We start from the raw sequence: 14276 nt of genomic DNA on the forward strand, positions 1-14276 counted from the left end.
GCAGAGGATTTTTCTCGTGAACTACAGAAAAGTGTTTGTGATTAACAGGGAGAACACAGAGCAACTTTGTTACTGACAGACAGGCAAAACTATCTGAAAGCTTCCCGTTCAAGGACTTCAGACTGTACAAATGGCATATTGGACGATTTTGAAACGCTGTTTTTTGAAATCTTGGTATAGTTTTATATCTGTAATCAGCATATTTGGAGACACACATGAGAAGTAGTGTTGACATGACCATCAGGACCAGTCGTGTCAACATGATGTTTTTTTCCTGTAACAGCTGCACCTCCCCACCCTCACATGTTGCTTCAGTAATCTAGTCTAAGCATGTCCTGCATGCATCAGAAATCCATCCATCTAGAGAGCTGTTGTTGACGTTACACTGGTATTCTCAGCTGGTTCTGTTTTCAAGACAATGTTCGCGTTCCTCACGTTTGAGGTCAAAACTTCCTCTCATTGTCTTCCTTCCACTTTAATTAATGTAAACAGAAGCAAGTTGTGTGACTGCGACAGCCGTCTCTACATGGTCGCCAGGAAATAAAACATGGCCACCGCACCACATACAGTATCTAAAAGCAATCGTCACGACAATGTCGGTGCCAATCATCCTTTGCGTTTTGATATTTTTAGCCAGTTAATTGAAGAGTGGTACATTTTCATTATGTCTCCTTATCCGGTGTAAAACTGTAAATACTTGACTGTAAATGTTTTGTAGCTAAAATGTAAAAAAGGGATAGGAAATAAATGGAATTATTGTAAGGAGTTATCATGCCAATTAGTCATTACAGAAACAGCCAGAATGATGTGGCAACAGATCTCTACTTTAGCATATTAGTGATTTATTTCAAAAAGGATGTTGTTCTGAAATAAACGTCAACGCAGCTATGACAACGTTGTGGTACTTTTGAGGTCTGTTGGCCAAACAGACCAGGTGTCTTCTCTGTGAAGGAAGCCATTTTTAGGAAAATGGTTTTTAATGAATGTTCAGATTCAAGTTTTGTCGAATCAAATCCCTTAGTCTTTTTACAATAAAGCAAATCCTCTATTCAGCAAGGTGAGACCATATTTACTCATCGTTCATCCAGAGTGGTGAAAGGAATAAATAAATATCACAGTACCACTTTATTATTATTGTTATTATTGACAGTACTGAATGTCTTCTGCCTTTTGTATGGCTCTCATTAAAAACATTTCTGTTAAATTAGGTAATCTAACTACTACAATGTAGCTAGCCACTTTTACAATTTATTTGATCCTGCTAGTGTCTAGAAAAAAACAAAATAGATATTAGGTGTAGGTATAACTACTACTCTTCCTTCAAATGTATAGAACATCTCTGTACGTCCTCCATCTTTATTTCTTCCCAGGGTTGTTATGAAAAGACAGTATTTTCTCTGCTTTACTGGCTCAAAGTATAACCCCCAATGCTTTTACCTGGTGCGAAATATTTCCTTGACCCTGAACTAGTCAGTCCGACACCCTCGGTGTCTCAGACTTTCTCCCTCTTCGCTGCATCGTGTTCTTTTAATTGGGCTGTGGAGCCCACTAAACAGACAGCACAATCACCAATTGGGTCGCCCCAAAGGCTTTAGCCGGACTTTTTGCATTTTAATGACTTCATTGTAGTGCTTTTGTGTCACTGCACGGTTTGATTCACTTTCCATTAGCACATGCCCACGAACGGGCATGCACAGTACGGTCAGTGGCACACTGAGGAGCAGAAGCGCACACAGCAGATTTACAGCACTGTTTTACTGCGGGTGTGTGGGCACCGAATAGCTCTTCAGTACATGTGACTGATTTGTCTCCTCCAAACCTGCTGCTCGTGTGGGGAGTAGTTCGGCCGTAGTGAAAGTGCTTCTGGGCCTTTCGGTGTGTCTCCATGTGTTTGGTGGAGTGTGTTTGCCATGATGCATGTGGCGTTTCTAACCCGTCTGAAATATGAAGATTTATGCCAGGTAGTTTTAACATACAGTGGCTGGCTGCTATGGCAACATCTCCTGGTTGAGTTTGGGGGGATGTAGTGAATGAGTAGGGGGACTGCATACAAGTACAGGGGGGCTCCTTATCTCTTGCTGCCCACAGGCATATGGCTCGTGAAGATATCCAGCAGTTGTGGATTTGTCTGTCCTTTGGCATATTAAGGGACAATATCAGCCTGTACCCCAGCAGGAAGTGCTCTACATGTGTGCACACTCCATGTGGAGTAGCTAGATAATGAGCACCCTTCTTCATCTCAGTTAGCTTCGGAGGATTTCTGATTTAATGGTGAACTGCAGAATAAATATATATTAGTGTGGTCTCAATGGTTCATGCTGATTCAACTTTTACTCTCCCTCATCCACAGTTATTTCTGTGTTTTGAGTGTTGTATGGAGGTCAGCCTCTTATTGGCCTTCATAGGGTTAGTTTTCTGAACACAGCGGTTAGTCCTATCGGAGGACCCAGCCATTATCGGCTCCATCAGGCTGGATTAGAGAAATGAGGAGCAAAAATCCCACTTTAACCTGATTATCCACAGCCTAAGTCAGGCTGTGGCCTGACTTAGGAGTTCAATCATTAATTTTTTAGCTTAAAACCCTTAATTATTATCCAATTTCTTCTCAGGAAACCATCTTTATCAATCTTTCACACTGTTCCCATTTTTGCCACGTATAAAAGAGAAGAAATGCTGAACATTTGAATATGAAATCCTGTCTCCTATTTGAGATATGTACCTTAGTTTTGCATAGTGCATGTGCATCGGGATGAAGAGTGTAAAATATACAGCCCCCTCCAAGATACGGCCTCCTCCCTCGTCCAATAAAACCCCAATTTAACGCTCCGGAAGCAAACTGGATTGGAATGCGGCGGCGTGCGGCGAGACTCATCTGAAACATCCGCCCATCTGTTGCTGCTGCGTGAACACGTGGCCGCTTGCTTTCTCTCCCGTTGTATTGTGAAGTCAGATGTTGTCTGGAAGAGATGGGTGTGTTCGTGTATTGATTCCAGTTCAGATGGTTTCAGGACGAAGCAGCTACCAGTAGAGAATGCAATCTACCGCTCCTCATCTGCCTCTTTGGTCAGCAGCTGCTTGTTTTAAGCCAACAGGTATTGCTTCTTTTTTTTATTATTCATAGGTTTAAAATAGGGAAGTTGTGTGAAGAGTGCCATTTGAAGTGTTTTGGTCTGTGAATTTGAAGCCCTGCGTTTTGTTAAGCTGGTTGTGTTTCTGCTATAAAAAAATGCTTTATGAGTGTGGAGTGGTGTAACCGGCTGTAGACACAGGCCATCACCAAGGCTCTTAATTTCCCCAGTGTCACCCCCTAATTGATAATGGCAGAACAGGGAGGTGTAAAAGCCTGAATGCACTGCTACAACACACGCACACAAACACAATGACTGTGCATTCATTTTCCTACTAATGTACTGCTGCGGCTGGCAACCTGAAACTTGGCAGCAGAAATATTATTCCAGATTTTTTTTGTTTGTTTGTTTTGCTTTGGACATAGTGTTTTGTCTTGACTTTAGAGAGTTTTCTCGAAGTCGCTTGTTATCTGCAAACACTCTGCAAAGTGGGCATGGACGGTGGGGGAAAAAAAAAAGCTCATCGGACACTGAAAGGTTTAATATCGGTTTGTGTGATTGTCGAGTTGCTTATTCATTTTCAGTAGCGCTCACAGTTTGCACGCCAGTTTCTTGGTGCCCACACACTGTTGGCTGACTGCAGGCCATGATGTAATCCATTCTCTCCTGAGAAAATTGCTGAGGAAGGCAGCACAGCTCCCTGATTAGATTCTCACGCTGTAGCAGCAACTTTTTCTCACTGTGATTTTATTAGTTGGATCCATGTGCACAGCGAGTTCAGCGCTCATAACGGATGAAAGGAGAAGGCTGGGACAATGGCCGTGTCGACCATACAGCTCATTTTATCAGTCATTATGTTGTGAAGTTGGTTTAAAGTTTTGGAGTTGCATCAATGTGAAGACAGCCATGTTTTATGACTTATGTTCAGCTCTTGACATTTATTGACAATCTGGTGAAATCAAATCGAATTCTTTAAAAATCTTGTCAATGTTGTTCTGAGATTAGGTTTTTTTTAATGTTTCCAAGAGTTTATTTCACCCTTTATTTCAACTTGTATTCTGCTTTTAATTTTCCTGAAATCAAACTAATTTGATTCCAGAAATTTAATTAAGCTGAGCCAGTTGTAACCATTGTGCTAATGCTAATGGTCAGGAGCTGAAAATGGGCGGATGTTGGCCACCTCTAATTTGCTAGAAAATGATTTTAACTTAATGATACAGTTACTTATCTGTTTTAAACCTTTGAAATGTGTGCACTTAGTATAGACATACAATCAAATTGTGGAGAAGATGTCTGAATTTCCCCAGTTTTGGATGAATGGGATGTTATGCATTATAAACTATCCTTAATTTGCATAGTGGACAGTGCTGCTCATGGACATATCTTTCCAGATTTCCCTCTTGGGTTTTCAGTGGTTTGTGTGAAATGTGGAAACTGGAGGAGTTTCAAAGTAACAGTATTTTTTTACCTTCTGGTAGTTTATTCATATCATCTCTTTGTTTCAAATTTGAAGTCCTTACTGCGACTTTATCAAATTACACCGCTTATGTGAACAAGCAGAAGGCATTTGGATCAACCTCACCGGTTGTCATGGCAGCCTTTGCCCTTTCCAACAAAACCAAAGCCCAGACATTGAGAGCAGTAGGGGGAGTGAGAGCTGTCTGTCACAGTGAGAGTGATGTGAACTGACACAGGTCAGAGGTCATTGCACCCAATGAAAGGGTGCAATGGTTATTTGGTAGCAACTCCCTGCAGCTCAAACTGATTTATTATGCAGCATTTGTATCTTTATTTGCATCATAGCTGTCTGCAGCTCCTATCAGCAGGAACTAAAGAGTCGTCAGTTTTTACACAGGAAGAGTTTAATTTGGGCAATCAGAGAAGTACCTTGTTCCTACCGTATGCCATTATCTTGTTTACATTTTTAAGCCAAAACTACTGACGTGTTTTTCTTCCCTGGGAGATTTAAATACTTTCATTTTGGACACCGTCTCCGTCACATGAAGAAGCTGCAGTGAGCAAGTCTGTAAATTCAGATCATGTCTGTGTGTGTGTGTGTGTGTGTGTGTGTGTGTGCGTGGGGGTGCGTGCGTGTGTGTGTGTGTGTGTGTGTGTGTGTGTGTGTGTGTGTGTTTACCTACTTAGAAAGGTTTTCTGGTGTGAGCCACTCCTTAATAACAGAAGCCTCATTGATCTGACTCACAGCAGAGCCCAGGAGTTACTGTGTAGAGCATGTATCTGTGGTTTGGGTAACACAGGGAGAGTATCTGTGTGTCCAGGCTGGCAGTCCCCTTTTCCCAAAGCTTCTTGTTCTTGTAGGAAGAGCAACTTTACAAAAAAAATCGTAATACTGACGGATTCATCTGTATTTGAACTCTTTCACATTTTATCACATTGTACCCAGAGTGGACAGAACGGGAATTAACCCTCCTATTGCAGGGCAAACTCCTACCAATGCCCCAATTGGATGAATAATTGTTCCACAAATTATTGTGATAAATGATAATGTTGTTTTAACACCATTTTCAGGTAATTTATTGATAACAACGTAATAATGCAAGTTCACCCACCAATGATCTTAAATTTTTTTATTGAGTACTAAAGACTGGAACTGTGAGATATTTGAAATATCGAAAACAAAACATGACAACCAAAAACAATAAATAAAACGGAATTAAAAATCACACTGTGAAAGCCATAAATAAAATGGATTACGATGTCTCTGTAAACAAAGTTGCCCTTCAAAAAATATTAAATTATCATGCGATTAATTGCTTGTTACGACAAGCTTAATGACAACGTAGAATAAAATTCAAGGAGCTGAAATGTTTTACAACCCTGGGTTTACATTTTTTGGTCGGTTTTGACTTTGTAATCACATTTTCATCCTAATAAAGCCTTCGGTTTGTTATCAGTGATGACCAAAATCCACTTTAGTTGCCTAGTAAATTGTTCTGAATGAAATGCAACCCTGAAATGTACCTACATATAAATTACCCACTACTGTGGTTACACGAAGCGGCTTCTGTGATGACTTCCATTAGTCCTCTCATCATTTTCCTGTTTCACTGAAAGCTTGTATTTGGTAAAGCTCAGTCCCCCTGTTTGCAAATCAGGCTGTGGGTGTTGTACATGTGATTTGTATCTTGCTCAAGGCTCTCTTTTTAGTCTGCAGTGGTAGGTTTGTGCCTTTTTGTTCAGCCGATAATACAATAGGGCAGGAATTTTGTCCGAGTGTGACTACTGGGGCGCCTCATAAAGGTCGGCTTTGAAAACTTTTGCTAACGAGTGAGACATTTTATATTAATTGCAGAGACACTGTTTACTCTGCTATAAAATATTACATTATTAACAAATGAACTATACGTGGGGAAGTCCGAGTGACAATAAGCGCACTGTTTCAACATAATAAAGGGCTGTTTTGACTAACAAATGAATCATGTACACAGTTCCGTATTTATTGAGAGTTGGAGGGCAAAGTTTTTCTGTTTTGTTTTTTTCCAGACCAGGAGGTTAAAAGGGTTAAAAATAACAGTTGTTTGTGCCGGTCAGCTTTAAGTTTACTAGCCAGACTTTGGTGTAAAATCCATCAAATTCACTTTTTGTAGTATATCTCACTTCTAAAAAGACACACATTTTTGGTTTTTCTAGTTTTTAGCTGACTCTGATCTCTTTTTAAGGAATTTAATATCATAAGATAAGAGAAGCGTTAAGAAGGTATGATTATGACAAGGTATGAGAACTACACAAGTTCAGTTAGTCCAAGTAGGGCTGCAACTAACAATTATTTCATTAATCGATTATTCTGACGATTAATCAATTAATCAGATAAAAAAAATTGGCACTTTGTGCAGATATTTTATTTAACCACACAGCCCTTGGTTTTACAATATTAGAAATACATTAAAGAATGCAAATAAATAATTAATTACATTTATCTAAACGACGAAATAAATATTTTATGACCTAAAACGTAATAGCACAGGATTCCTTTGGTTAATTTGAACTGAGTAAATCAAACTGTAAAACATATTTACAAACTGAGGTTGTTGTTTTTTTTATCTTAAACGCAAAATGTTTTTGTACAATTTTGGCTTAAGTACTCCTCTGAATATGTTTTAGTAAGTAACATAACTAGGCATAATTTCACAGCTATATTTGTTTCTAACAGCGGATTACCTCACCCCTCCAGTTTTAGTTGTTTTTTTTCCTGTATCATGCAGGCAGCACATGCGTATTTTTAATCCATGTACGAGTGGCCAGCCATATGCAAATGAAGTGTGAAAAGACCACATTTTAAATCTTCTACTCCGCAGCGGCTCTTCATGGATGCGTGTTTGTAACACGCTCCTGAGCTGGCTTTGGACGTTGATCACTAGAGCCTTCATTTGAATAAGTGCTGGCTCAAGGTTTTGAAACAGTGGAAGCATTCAGCGCAGAGAAGCATCACGCTGGCTGCAGTTTTCACATCACTATTTCAGCGGGAGGCCACACATGTTGGGTTTTGGATCAAGTCATTGTTCAGTTACAGACTAAGAAGTTGCGCTGCTAGTGTTTAGAGGGGGACATAATGTTGCCTAACTGTACAATGGACAATTGCCAGTGAAGAGACAACCTGCTGCAACACTTATGGCTTTCTTCTTTGAGGTTGTGTGCGTCATTCGTTCTCTGTTCGCCAGTGATGGTGAGTAGCAATTTGCTCTGGGTTTAGCTGTGCCTTCTAAATGTGTGTGTGTGTTTGAGTGTGTGTCTTAAACCCAAATAGCATGTACAGTCATTATCTCTGAATTGCTGTGTAGATTTTATAAAAAATAAGCCTCTCTTTCCTCATGGGCCAAAATGAATAATCAGATTAATTGTGATTAATCGATTATTCAAATAATTGTCTACTAGTTTAGTAATCGATTAATCGTTTACTGGAATACAGAGACTCAAAAAAGGCCATTTGCTGAAGGGATGACATACTCGGAACAATAATTAAGCCAAACTTGTACAAAAATATGTACATTTTGAATTTATGATTACAGAAAAAAAAAAGTCTAATTGTTTTCTATCCATGTTAGAAATATTTTTTCATTGCAGATGCATCCTTTACTACAGGTGTACACTAAAGGAAAGTTACAATTGTAGCCAACCCTCTTATTTACATTTTTGATCTTGCATAAAAAAGACTGAAGTGGTTAAAGGAAAAATCCGCAGAGTGTGCACATTTTTTTAAATCCGGTTAATCGTCAGAATAACCGATTACTAAAACGATTGTTGCAGCGCTGCTTTCCTCTAAGGCCACACTGCAAAAAGTCCCCTTTCAAAAACAAGAAAAAAAGTACAAAAATAGGGTATAATTTTCTTAAAATAAGAAAAATTATCTGCCAACAGAACAAGAAAATTTATCTTGTCAAGATTTTCTAAAACAAGAAAAAATATCTTACCAAGATAAACCTACAATATCTTAAAATTAGTGTATTTTTACTTAAAACAAGCCAATTTTACTTATACGAGTAAGATATATTATCTTATTTTAAGAAAAATTATCTCAAGTAAAGAAAATGTTACTTGACACTGAATTTCTTAAAATAGCGTAAAATTTTCTTATTTTAAGAAAAATGTTCTATGTATTAAGAAAATAAATCTCATATATTCTATTTGTATTAGTAAAATTGGCTTGTTTTAAGTACAAATACACTAATTTTAAGATATTTGTAGGTTTATCTTGGTTAGATATTTTTTCTTGTTTTGGAAAATCTTGACAAGATAAATTTTCTTGTTCTGTTGGCAGATAATTTTTCTAATTTTAAGAAAATTATACCCTATTTTTGTACTTTTTTTTTCTTGTTTTTGAAAGGGGACTTTTTGCAGTGATATACCTAAATCTAGTTTATTTTTATTGTTGCATAGGATTAAAATATATATTTTGTCACAGCTTTACTCAAGGTTCTTATGCTAAGACAAAAATCCAAAAATTGATCCTGTGAATACTGGAACAAGATATGTTATTGGCTTGCTGAAATGAAGACATGAGTTCAATTACTTTTAACATCTTTATTACGTTTAAGTTTCACATAAACACAATAAAACATGACTTCTGGTCAGAATTTAAAGTCTGGATGGGCATCTGATTCTGAAACAATCCTGTAAAATGACAGAACAATGACGATCTGACACATCTGCCGCACTAAGAGTCAAGCAAACCAAATTGTCCAAAGCAAAAAAAAATCTTGGGATTAGATGTCAACAATAGGAGCTACCTCCGCAATGAACTTCTTCCAATAAGCCATAGCCTTTTATATGTGAAGTCTTGCCTCAGTTACGGACGCCGTTCTCAAGACGTCTGTCAGCAGCACAGAGAGGAGTGGTCCCACACACGGATGCTGAAAGGTGTAGTGGCTGTGATGTCCTCCTTTCAGAAGATCAGGGCAGGCATGGTTCCAATGGCCAGTAGAAAGTTGGTTTCACGATCACCACAGAAAAGTGATCTTGTTTGAAGTTGTTGGGTCATCTGCTAATTGGAGCACAGACAGAAAAACAATCACAAAACAAACCATGTTTTAGGGACTAATCAGTGTAATGATGAATCAGTATCATAAATGTCTTACCTCAAGAATGTGAAGGACAGCGTCACTTCCATGGTGCTGCTCCCTTTTGAATGTATGTTGCTCCCCTCTAACCCCACACTGAAATGACACCAGGATTAAAATTGATAAAATATATATCAGAAGAAAAACTTTAAGAGGCTTGAGAATGAGGCAGAGGTTCCCTTTCCAGCAGGAAAACAACCCACAACATATACGTATGAAATTGAAGAGCCTAATTAAAGTCCAGAGTGTCCAGTCCAACAAAGATTGACCTGCTTTCCAAGGAATAATGGGCAGATATTTCATTCTCTACTTTAGAGCTGCAAAACTATTAGATTTTTGCACAATACTGTGAAATTGTCTTCCATTTACCTGTGATGCACTAATTTTGTTTTGGTCTGTCACTTAAAATCTGAGATACCTGTTTGTGGTTGTAATGTGAGGAAAATGTGAAACAGAAAAAAGGGTATGCATTCTTTTGTAAAACACCTTTCACTTCAATATGTTTGTATTTAATCAGTGAGTTGATAAGAGAAATAGGCCACTCTAAGAGCATGTGTGCAAAGGGCAGGGAATTCAGAGTTACAGGTTAATCCATTTCAAATGTTTGTATTTTTATGTTTCTTGCATTACACTCTTCACTCTGGAATAACCATGTGTGATGCCGAGAAGATGCAGACTCTAAACCCAAATGTTAATTGTATGAATTTGAACTCGAGTCGGTCACTGCGTTTTGAGAAAGGCATGTTTCATAGAAGAATGTTAGCATAGCTGCCAATGACGGCAGATAAACGATTTCCCTGTAATTATAAGTTGTTTCTCCATCCTTAGCATATTTAGCAGTGAGTCAATGAAGTTGAATGACAGCACTAAGACCCTCCTACTGGTTCTGATTGGTTGTTTTTGGTCAGAACAATGCAGTACTTTAAATAGTAATAGTAGTTCAGGAAGGAGGTGGAGGAGATTGATTGTTTTCAATGATTATCTGTCTCATAACAAACTGTCATGACATAGTGACACAGCTTTAACAAATATGGAGAAAAAATATTTTTTATTAAAGTTATTTACTGCAGCCTGAATAAAATGCAACTACATAGCATTTTTGAGAAGTCTGAATTGCTTTATATGTATTTTGCACGTTGCCTATGACTGCTGCTCATGGGGAAGGATATTTCAGTAATCTAAAACTAATAGAAAAAAATTAAGCAATCTACTTGCATACTGTATGTGGACTGTTGCATGTAAAATTGTAAAATTTGGTTCAATACTGATATTGTGCTAGTATCGGTATTGAGCCAAAGAAAGCAAGTTGCAAGCCTTTAAAATTGTAAAAGATTTTATGGGTCAAAAAAAGACTCAAAAAATTGTAACAGCAGCTGCGCAGGGGGACCCAATCTAATATTTTGTCAGGAGGCCCAGAATTCCTAGCTGGTTCCAGCTGTCAGCAGAAGCTCAGAAGTGAAGTTAAAAGCTGAATGATGCCTCATATCAGGAAAAGGAGTCTGAAAACAAAGAATCAAAAGAGCTCTGTGAAAAAGGGGAGTTTTAAAGACAGCACTCATCTTCCAGAGAAGCAATCTACTAACTGCAGTGCATTCTGGGTAAAAGTGGCAGACAAGTTTGTAGTTCCCATCTGATTGAACAATTCCAGCTCTTGGCAGGGCTCAGAAGTGAGCATAAAAGCGGAACCAAGTTTCATGTCAGAGAAACTGAGTTATAAAATAAAGAAATAAAAAAGAAAATAAAAGAATGTGATGAAAAAAGGGAATCCACAATCAAAATTCCAATCTTCAGAATAAGATACGAGCAATAATCCAGCATCCAGTGGAAGTGAGCTGAAGAAATAAAATAAAACATGATCATCCTTGTTATCCTGTTCAAAAAGAAATAAAGCAAGTAATTAAAATGTTCTGAAAATAAAATAAAATACTGACCTTTTATTTACTGGATGCCATTTTTATATTTTAGTTTATATAAACTTGCATTTTGGAACAATGCAAGAACATAAATGAACCATATTTGTATAAAACTGTGTATGTGAAACTCAGTTTGATTAACCATCTGTAACAACAAGAAAGAGATATGGTAAAACACAATGGGCATCGAGGTAAGGTACTGGCCTTACCTCGATGCCCATTGTGTTTTATCAAATCTCTTTTTGGATTTGATAAAACACCAAATGTGTGGAATGTGTCTGGGAAAAAACAAGTTCCTGCAAGGAGGAGCCATAATGTTACTGTGTGTGAAATTCCCACCACACTTTCTCAAGAGCTAAAACATGACAAAAACAATATAACAGCAGAACTAGCATTAAACATATTTCAACAGTATGCAAAACACAAAACCATATTAACATTTCATAAAATGCATAAATATATGCAAATGCAAGTATGTCAGTTATGACATCACTCTCTCTGTGATGTCATAATACCATTCTCTTGTTATGACATCATAAAACAGTCTTAAGTACTTGAACTTTCTTTCAGTCAAGCACTAAAGACTTGCAACTTGCAAAACGTGTACAATGGAGGATCCACAATTTCTTGAGGAACTCGAACAATTTTATATAAGGGTACAACGAAGAAGATTACATAGTTTAAATGCAGAAGAGCTGCTGGAAGAAATGGCAGAGCTAATGCAGAAAATTAAACGATTTTATAATTTGGACGAGTCGGAAGAAGAAGAGATGAGAGAGGCTGTATTGCAACATCTAAGACCAGAAATGAGGCATCAGCAGCAGCAGCAACCATCCTCGAGTATGTGGACTTTCCTGTCCGACTGCGGAGAGTCTTTCATGAGCGGCTTTACTTTTGGCTTGGGGTTTGGCACAGCTGCAGGAATAGCACTGGCTGTGTACAAACTCTTTTCGTAAACACTCATGAAAATGGATGGTGCTTGTGGGAGGGGGTTCCCGATGATCTTCAGTTGCAGATTCTGGCTCTTGGGACGTGGAATGTCTCTGGGAGGTTCCTGCCTCAAGTGGAGGAGTTTAAGTATCTGGAGATCTCGTTCACAAATGAGGGAAAAGGTGAGCAGGAGATCGACAGGCGGATTGGGGCAGCGTCTGCTGTGAAGCAGGTGCTGTCCCAATCTGTAGTGGTGAAGAAAGAGCTGAGTCACACAGCGAAGCTCTCGATTTACCAGTCGATCTTTGTTCCCACCTCATCTGCGGTCATGAGCTGTGGGTCATGACCGAAAGAACGAGGTCCCAGATACAAGCGGCCGAAATGAGTTTTCTCCGCAGGGTGTCCAGGTTCTCCCTTAGAGATAGGGTGAGAAGCTCGGTCATCCGGGAGGGACTCAAAGTAGAGCCACTGCTCCTCCACTTCGAGAGGAGCCAGTTGAGATGGCTCGGGCATCTGGTAAGGATGCCTTCTGGACGCCTCCCTGGTGAGGTGTTCCGGGCACGTCCCACCGGGAGGAGGCCCCAAGGAAGACCCAGGACATGCTGGAGGGACTATGTCTCTCGGCTGGCCTGGGAACGCCTTGGGGTTCCTCCCGAGGAGCTGGAAGAAGTGGCTGGGGAGAGGGAAATCTGGGCCTACCTTCTGAAGCTGCTGCTCCATGACCCAGAAACAGCAGAGGAAAATGAATGGATGGACAAAGGTTTTTGTTATCCTTTTTGTTATCTTTTGAGGATGAGGAGGTTCTACAAACAACTCTACAGATAATTTTTCACTTTCACTTGCTTTGCCTGACCTGTGGAGAGTCAAACAGAGTTGTTTACTCTGTTTAATTCCCTGAAATTGATTTACTTACCTGGGCATTACATTGTTTCTTCGGTGGAAACTGAAACGCTGGGTAAGCCTTGCTGTCTTCCTGCAAAAAAGGAGGAGAAAGGTTACTGATCTGACAAAATTAATACAAACATGATAAAAGAAAAGACAAAATAGATTCCTCAAAGTGAGGTCCTTATCTGGGGTCTTGGGACTTTCTGTTTGGTCTTTTGGACCTTCTTTCCTGCAATGAAGAGAAAAAAAGACATTACTCACCTGGAATGTATTTCTTCTTTTTGTTTATTTGTGATTTGGGGTTTTTGTTTAGTTACCTGCAGCATCTCCTGAATTGGGTGGTTCATTTGCAGGTACTGGTTATAAAAAGTTTTATATACTTTTATTGTAATGTGGGCTGCACAGTGGTGCAGTTGGTAGCACTGTTGCCTTGCATCAAGAAGGGTTTGATTCTCGGCCCTGGAAGACTCCATGTCTTTCTGCATGGAGTTTGCATGTTCTCCCTGTACATGCATGGGTTCTCTCCGGGTACTCCGGCTTCCTCCCGTAGTCCAAAAGCATGACTGTCAGGGTTAATTGGTTTCTCTAAATTTTCCCTAGGTGTGTGTGCATAGTTTTTTTGTCCTGTGTCTCAGTGTTGCCCTGCGACAGACTGGTGACCTGGTCTCTTGCCAGGGACGTTAATTCTCATCAACTTGTTGTTTGTACTCATTGATTTAAATGAACAAAATAAAAACGGGAACTATTTGAAAGTGGTGAGGATTTCGGCTGGTAAAAAGTTTAACATTTTATCATGTCCAGACACTACGCCGTTTCTACTGAAGCAAACCGAAAAGTTTTGAACAGTACAACTATGTCAAGTAATGACAGTCTTGTGTATAGTTAGTATATTGCTGCTGTTGTAT

General features: G+C 39.0%; 1 protein-coding gene across 4 annotated transcripts in view; it reads left to right on the forward strand.

Moving 5' to 3' along the window:
• The window catches only part of abr (ABR activator of RhoGEF and GTPase), a 136497-nt gene that overhangs the window by 34107 nt on the left and 88114 nt on the right, over nt 1-14276 (forward strand). Inside the window, exon 1 of one of the 4 annotated variants that reach the window (XM_081615575.1) lies at nt 3017-3092. The exons of the other annotated variants lie outside the window; for them this stretch is intronic. Coding sequence (XP_081471701.1) covers nt 3032-3092 — 61 coding nt within the window. The 5' untranslated portion in view covers nt 3017-3031. Of the gene's footprint in view, nt 1-3016; nt 3093-14276 lie in introns of those variants that run through there. 4 annotated transcript variants of the gene reach the window in all.

The sequence above is a fragment of the Poecilia reticulata genome, chromosome 14, assembly GCF_904066995.2.
Source record: "Poecilia reticulata chromosome 14, P_reticulata-male-v2, whole genome shotgun sequence".
Lineage (NCBI taxonomy): Eukaryota > Metazoa > Chordata > Actinopteri > Cyprinodontiformes > Poeciliidae > Poecilia > Poecilia reticulata.